This window comes from Eurypyga helias, unplaced genomic scaffold, assembly GCF_000690775.1.
Source record: "Eurypyga helias isolate BGI_N326 unplaced genomic scaffold, ASM69077v1 Scaffold45018, whole genome shotgun sequence".
In the NCBI taxonomy this organism is placed as follows: Eukaryota; Metazoa; Chordata; class Aves; order Eurypygiformes; family Eurypygidae; genus Eurypyga; species Eurypyga helias.
This window is the reverse complement of record NW_010265831.1, coordinates 1,598-9,674: the sequence shown is the minus strand read 5'-3', so window position 1 is coordinate 9,674 and position 8,077 is coordinate 1,598. Positions and strand designations below refer to the sequence as shown.

General features: G+C 40.6%; 1 protein-coding gene across 1 annotated transcript; it reads right to left on the bottom strand.

The window, feature by feature from the left end:
• Window positions 1–2,613: 2,613 nt before the first annotated feature.
• ATP6V0E1 (ATPase, H+ transporting, lysosomal 9kDa, V0 subunit e1) lies at window positions 2,614–7,801 on the bottom strand (the record flags this gene model as incomplete). The annotated part of the gene is made up of 2 exons (XM_010156875.1): window positions 2,614–2,707; window positions 7,754–7,801. Coding segments are annotated over 2 exons (142 nt in total), but the record flags the coding sequence as incomplete, so codon positions are not given.
• Between the last annotated feature and the right edge of the window lie 276 nt (window positions 7,802–8,077).

Here is an 8,077-nt window from a genome sequence, read left to right as displayed (position 1 = left end):
TGTAACAGCATCCAGTCATCTGGACAATAGTGCTTCTCGCATTTGCGTGAGGAAAGTTCCTGGTCTGAGAACAGACTGTTAATTGACAAAGTTCAGGAGAAAAGGCAGCGTTAGATCACATTCCTTAAAAAGAGGCTACAGCCCGTATCTACCGCAGCTACAGAGTTTTGCATGTTCTTACATACTGCCAGCCAAGCCATTAACCTCATCCCATAGACAAGTCATCTGATACCTCACTTGAATTGGAAGGATACTGACCAAAAGAAAGACCAAACTTGTGCAATTTGGCACAGAGCAATCAAGTCAGCATCTGTAGCTGCTCCTCACTAGAACGCAGTAGCCTTCTGCGTGCATTTTCAGCCTGCTCCGTTGGACAAGCAAAATGGGTTTGCTTACGTTATCCTCATTTTTAAATAAGGATAATAAGGATCTCTCCACTCTGGGAGTCAGTATTTCATTCTCTTTAGCTCTTTGCATCGTCCATACTAATCCATCCAAACCTCAACTGAAAGAGAAATGGGAGGCAGGAAAAAAAGTAGTACACGCACCTGAGTGCTGGAAAAGCACATCTTTAAAGTCAAAAATAACTGTTCAAACAAGAAATAGTAGCTATATTTATGGGATTCTCTGCAGTGTCAGAGATAGATCCCAACTCTTTCAGACAGAATCGAATTCACAGCTCCTGTTTAGTGAGAAGCTCAAAGGGAGCTCCGAGTGCACAAGCAGACAACAGCGAAAGACAGGACACTGCAGCCTGATCAAGGTAGCCACCTCCTCACTGCTCAGTTCACTCAACACTACAAGAGCAAGTCAAACAAGACAATGAAGAATAGTATGTCCCGTAACAACATATTTCTAGCAATAAAGAACATATTTAACTACAACACCTGAGAATTTATGCTTTTACTTTAGAGCATTATTTTTCACAAAGACAAGAACCATAATTTTATTCCAGAATTGGATATATCAAAGGTTAAAAACCCTGCTTCATATAACAAAACAGCATGTGCTATATAGGTCTCAAATTCTCCATTTGTAATGGAGAATTATCCAATTTTTCTAAGTTTAAAAGTGATAGCTCCTCACAAACTTTCTGGACATGGTAGAACGCATTAGGTCCCTCTCTTCCTTGGTACAAATTTACCTCCAGTTCTCCAGAAAATCCTTCACGGAAAGGGAGGAGGAAAGCCCTGATTCTTTTAGCAGGCGCCTAAAGTCCAAGAGTTGTACCTCATCTCCAGTTTGTCCTTGCTGGTTGAAACACACAGACTATTTATCAGTCAGAAGGAAGTCCAATTTTTTATATCCAAGGCCAGATATATACCCACTTGTCCACAAAATTACATTTCAATTTCAGATCTCAAACAACTGAATTATCCTATAGGATTTGGGGATCTGTATGCCTTTTACCAGAAGTCTCTGGTTTAGCTAACGATGTGTTAACACACAAGCAGTGAAAATGCACCTAGGCGATTCAGCTTGACTGACTTAGCTAATTGCAGGCCTCAACTTGAAGCAGGGCCAAGCCTACCTTTAGCGTCTGTTTGCTGCTTAAAAGAGAAGATACAGACACGCACACGCCACAGTCTGACAACACCACAGCCTACTTTGAGGCAGTGGAGCTTTGCTTCAGGGTAAATGTTCAGGATGCTTTACAGACAGCATTTAACTGAGCTGTAACACCAACTGTCATCTGTCTGCTGCTATTGGACTCCTGTAAACAGGAGTAATAACAGCAACGGGGTAGGCAGTTAAACCTACAAGGACAAAAACCCCATAAAAACTAAGTGTATCTAATTATTCAGTTACCAGCATAAAAACTAAGATAGTGGATACTTTTTTACACAGCTATCCTTTATTTGAACCTTCACCTCCACATGCTGCTGCTCTAGAGAAACCCGAGGTCATCATGGCACTTTTAGTACAAGCCTTTGTGTTTTTGCTGGTCACATCAGAAAGCAAGCCCAAGAACTGCAACAGCAGCATTCCAGCAGCACTACCCAGGCAGCAACCACCAGGCTCATCTACAATTAAATCTGCACACAGGCCATCATTAAAATAAAACATTAATCTGTAAGCACAGCATTAGCGCTCTGCACTGACAGGAGATACAGAACCATTCCAAATGCAGTGCTCACTTGGACTTAACAGATCAGTGATGGGAACTGTACATTGCCTTGGAAATCAGGACAGGTCTTGGATGAAAGAGTAGGAGGCTTGAGGAGATGTTTAACAATTGTTTAAGGTTAGGAAATCCACTTACGCTAGCTGTTAAAAGACATCCTAGCCCAATGTTATTTTTTTGTAGGAAGAAGTGTACCGTTTCTGTCACAAACCCCTGCCTACTGAACACAGCACCATGTGACAGCAGAGAAATAACAGCTGTACAAGATTCAGCCCAAGCTTTTCACGGTATCCAGTCAAGATTAACATCCAAAACATGTTTTGCTGCAGCCTATAGAAAGATAGGTTTCTCCTGCAAAGCAGCTAGCCATTCTGAACACACTGATTACACTACTGTTCAGCGTCTCCCGAAGCTTTAACATACCAAATACATCAGTAAATCTGGTCATACTCACCTAGTCAATAAATTGCAGCAGAGGACAGACATCCTTAAGGCCAGTGAGCTTTAAGATACCAGATTGTTTCATTGCTTAACTGCGGCCCAAAGAGAGGGTTGAGTTGAGCCAGAATCGCGATCAGCCAACTGCAAGACAAACCCCCCAACCCAAAAGAGAGAACATCAGCCAAATTACAAAGCTTATGGTAATGGAAAGGCTTGTCCGAAGCACAAGTACTATCAGAGAAGAGGATTTTCAGGAAGGTCTAGTATCAAATCAAAATTTTCTCAAGCTCATACACAAAGCCCAGATACCAGCAATGAAGATCTGGTACCAAATCATTCTGCAACTGAAACGCTAAATTGTCCTGTTAAATTTAAAGCAACACAAAACCACCTGACAGCATTTCTCTCGTGCTTTGACAGAAGTGTTTTGAGACACACGACACTCAGGTATTTGAGGTCTCAGGAGACAGAAACATAAGAGACACACCTTTCCTCAGTGCTTTTGAAGCATCCTTTGAACAAAACCCCTGAGAAACTCTCTCTCATCTGCTCTTATTTTCAGCGTACGACAGCCAAGCCTTGCAGATAGAGTATATTTTTCATCAGAGGTTGAATTAAAGTGAATTTAAACCTGGCGCAGAAGTCAAGAAACAGGGACCTGAAGCAAGAGGGTACAATGCTACAGGAACACAACAGCAAAACCAATACGACAAGAAACCCCACATCATCAGCAACAGCAGCCTTGTCATAGATCAGTTCACAAACCAACACTGCGGAAGCCATAGCCAGAATCAAGAACAAGGGGAATGTAGTTCGTGGAAGATATCCAGGAAAGCTAAACAGAAGTAAATATTCCACTGTTAAAAGATATATTTGCTTTATAAATATTAAAAGATTCAGAAAAAGCGAGGGAAGCTTCCATGGATTTAAATCTATGTTAAATACTAATTATATAAACACATTTAGTGAACACACCGGCTCATCTGTCTGCTATTTCTAGAATGCTTTGTAAGGAGGAGAAAAAGCAGAGCAGCTTTGTAATGGGAGCTGCCACAAATGTAGCGGAGTGCTTAGGCAGTCATGGAAAATTCCACACAAACCTTGATGCTTTGACCAGCAAACGAAGTGCAGGTCTGCTGTAAAACAGCTAGAACAGCCAAGGGCAAAAGATGTGGGCCAGACTTAAAGAAAACACATCAATCCTCTTAAAATTTACAAATATTTATTTTCAATGCCACTTTCAGTTTTCCACGAAGTAGGGCTCTAGTTAAAGTGACACGCTGAGCCTGCAGCAGTCTATCAGCCTAGCAAGCCTTGAAACATGTAGCAGGCAATTAACATCAGCAAGACGCCATCGAGAAGAGCCAATAACCTTTAGGTTGACATGTTTCTACTTTGCTACCCAAAGCAATGACAACGATGTATTTTGAAACCACCTTAATCAGTATGTTACATTTACTCAAGGGAGAAACAAACTAGCGCTTAAAAATACCATGGAATTTGTTTTGCAAGGGTTAATTTTCAGATACAAGACAGACTGAAGGGGTGCCAGAGCACTGTACCATCTGCCTTTAGCATCCTGAAGCAACAGAAGTGGGAGGAGGGTAGGAACACTAAAAGCCTGTTAAAGCATATTATTCTTCCTCACTGTACAGAAGGAAGGAACTCTATGCACAAATATCTCACCTCTCTATGCTCCCCGAGTTCAGGCCCAGCATGGCTGTGAATTAAATGAGCTGGAAGCACATTCAGATATTGACGTGTCCCAGCTGTATAACCATGCTCCAGGCAAGCACTGTGCAGTTTTCAAAAGCTGTTTGTTGGGACCATGCTGGATACCCAAGCTCTGAGCCACAGTGTCATTACAGGTCAATAGCATATTCCTCCTCCCTGCTCTGCTAGGGTCTAATAATTTAAAACAGTAGTTAGGTGCTGAACTCTACGACTTCCTTGAATGCAAGTCATGAAAAAGCCTTTCCCACGTTTTGCTTAAGCGATGCTGCTTTATGCAGTCATCTATCTTGACAACGCAAAACAAAACGTGGCATTCAGAGTGAAACAAAGAAAGCCTCCGCGTCCAACGGGTAATGTTCTAGAGTTGCTAAAATCAGGTATCGCATTCAAGCCACCCACAGGCCCTTGCATTCTACCAGATACCACTTACAACAGTTAGTGTTAATTACCCAGCTCAGACAAGGAAATCAAAGTCCCTTATGTTCTAGCGGAAAGATCTTTGAAAAGGTCTTTCTACTGTAACTGCCATCTGTCTATGCGACGTATCACAAGTGAAGGTCCTGCTATCTCTGTTTAAATGTCAATTTGAGCAACCACATTTTAACCCTTTTCCAATCAGTAGCAAGTAATACCATCTCTCAAGGACCTTTCCAATCAGTAGCAAATAATACCATTTCTCAAGGACCTGCCCTCTGTCAGGAGAGTATCGTGGGACTGCTTCAGGAACTGCTTTGTAAACAGCAAAATAGATTTAGACTTTGACAGTACCTTACGACACAGCACAACCTGTAATTTCTGCAGCAGTAACTCCTTATGCACTGCCTTGTATTTGATCAAGTTCCCGAGGCTTGTGTATTGTCCCTCAAAAGGCTGCTGGGTACAGTTTCTGTACACAAACCACGCACTTATCCATGCAAAAATTTTCCATAGAACAACCAAGTTAACACCACGTGACCACTATGGTTATTCAAGATGATCACTGTTAAATCTAACTGCAGAAGAAACAGCTTTAAACTGAGATGTGACTGACTTTAAATTCAGTTAGCATAAATTCAGTTTGATGCAAGTTAATTTGTCAATCAATTGGTGCTTAATGAAGACAGGAAACTGTTTTTTCCTCTGTTTTCAACTGGAAAGGTAACTCAGAGAACAAAAGTCAGCCTAGCAGAGTTCCAAATAACTCTAAAAGGTAGATAATAGCACCAGCTCCCTGCTACAGGCACACAACTCAGAACACCATATCTGGGACAACACAAGAAGTTACTTTAAACCTAACATATCCAACAAAGAATCCTCAGAAAACATCCTTTCTGGCTTCTTTCAAGACTGGTAGGAAAAATGAGTCTCTTCAGTCACTGAAATTAAGGTCTGAAATTTTTTCAATGCCTCCCCCAAAAAAGGAAAAGGATATGGCAAGAACAGACCTACATACATTTGAGTAAAACAGAGAAACAAAAGGTGGGACCACATGATCTTTTGAGAACCTTTCTAACCAGGACTGTTCCATGATTCTATGCAGAATTTAAGCAACCTGGTCTAGTGGAAGGTGTCCATACCCATAGCAGGGGAGTTGGAACTAGGTGATCTTTAAGGTCCCTTCCAAACCAAACCATTCTGTGACTATGATTCATGGGAGAGATGAGGAGGAAAGAAAAAAAGCAGACCCATGAGGCAAGTTCTATCGTGGAACATGATGAGAAAAATCTGCTTTTTGTTGTATTCTGGTGAGCAGACACTATTCAGGTAATTTATGTGGTTGGGCCTAATTACCGATGGTTTAAAACATAGTAAGATTTTGCTGCTTCTCTTTTCTCAAGTTGTAATTGGAAAAAACAAGTAACAGCCCACAAGATTATGGAAGAACCCCCTCACTGGACATGCAAGAATAGAATATAAATCACATTAATTACAGTAGATTTATAATTGCTCTGTTTCTGTACAAAAAAACCCCAGATCACTAAACTTACAAGTGAAATACCACTATACATTTCAACAGTTCACAGCATTCAAAGTTAAGAAATTCTACGATAAACACATTCCACCTCATAATCCAAAGGATTCTGCAGATGCCACACAGCCTCAACTTCGAGGAACTGTCCTTCAAAGAGTAAAGAAACAAACCCTAAGCCTCAAGGATTTTAGCAGAGTAAGACATTGTTTCTGTTAAAATACAGGGTAGGAAGAACTTAAGTGAGAACTTTAAACAAAATCAAAACAAAATCCAAACCATCATCCCCCAACTTACTGTAACCTAGTAAAAACGAGCATCCAGTTGCCCTTTAGCCAAGCATTTGGGATCTACCACAAGACCGGGCTGCTACACACTATGTGCACACAAGGAGGCCCTCATAGTACTGAAATTCCCAAATCTCAATCCCAAATTCAAGTTGCTGGCACTACAAAGCTTTTCAAGTTTTTCTGCTCAGCAAAGCTTTCATTTTAAAATCTGTCATAGATTCAAAACACAGAAGCAAGTTTACTGTACTTTTACAGTTATCCAAAAGAATGATTTCTTACGACTTAACATCCAAAATACATAAATTAAAAAAAAAACATGCCAGGCCTCACCTTTATGAAACCTGAATATCACATCATGAAACCAGATCAAGTTTGCCTAAGCCTGTGCCACAGACCAACCCAAGATGGAACTGAACAGGCTCCTCCTGGAACATTCCAACACTGGTAACACGGCTTTTGGCTGCCAGTTCTTAAGCACGAGCCTTGAGATTCGAGATGCATTTCTCTAAATACTCCTGTTAGGCTCCTTAGAGAAGCATAAATAATGCCAACATGGTTATGAGGAGTTCCTTAACAAGTCATTGGTATTTCTACTCATTCTCTTACAGAAAAAGACAGCCTCAAAAAACATTGTGCATTTAAAAAGAAACAATCTTAACAAGGCATCACAAGTTTGTCAAAAACTGTCATATATCAAAAAAAGCATGTAAGGTTTTCCACCCACTGCTCTACCAGATCTTGAGAATACATTCAACCAGACTAAGTAAAGCAAAACTCATCAGTAGGTTTAAATGAGCATCACTTAGAAATAAAGGTAAGGGTGTAAAGAATGAACAAGGCAAAAAGTAACTGCTTTACTGTGAATCAAAAAAAAAAATCCTGATTTGACAAATTGCCATTATACTCGTGAGCAAACAAGCTAGTGAATTGGAAAGGAGTAATATCAAGTCAACACAGAGCACTATACAGTAGTGATGTGTCAGAAGACAACAAAAGAAATCCAGGTTTGGTTTAAATCAGCATCCACCAACAGGAAAACGTTTTCTTCAGCAGGTTGAAGCCAAGAATTCTAAGAGCTGTCAAAAAATACGTGTGTTTAAAATCTGGGACACACTGAAAAACTTCTTCCTAAATGTCTTGAAGACATAAAAAAGGAACTTTTGATTACATCAGAACTGTACCTTGATTAAGAGTCAAGACATTATTTATACTTACAATAGGTAGCAGCAAACAGCACATGTGACCAGCATTGTGTTGATAACACTGCAAAAAGGAAGGAGAGAAACAGCTGATCAGGTGTCATGTTATGACTGACCACAAGATACATAGGAAAAAAAACCCCAGCAAACAAGAACGAGTTCAACTCTGATCACATGGAAGGTGACTCAACCTGAGTGTTTGAACTTCTTCCAGCTGAGCAAGTTGCAGAGGCACAGCTCAGACTCTGCAGAACTGCCACAGCTCTGGCAAACAGAGGTAGACAGCTGTATTTAACAAAAATCATTCTGAACAGCAGCAAAAGCTTATGCTTGCTGGTCA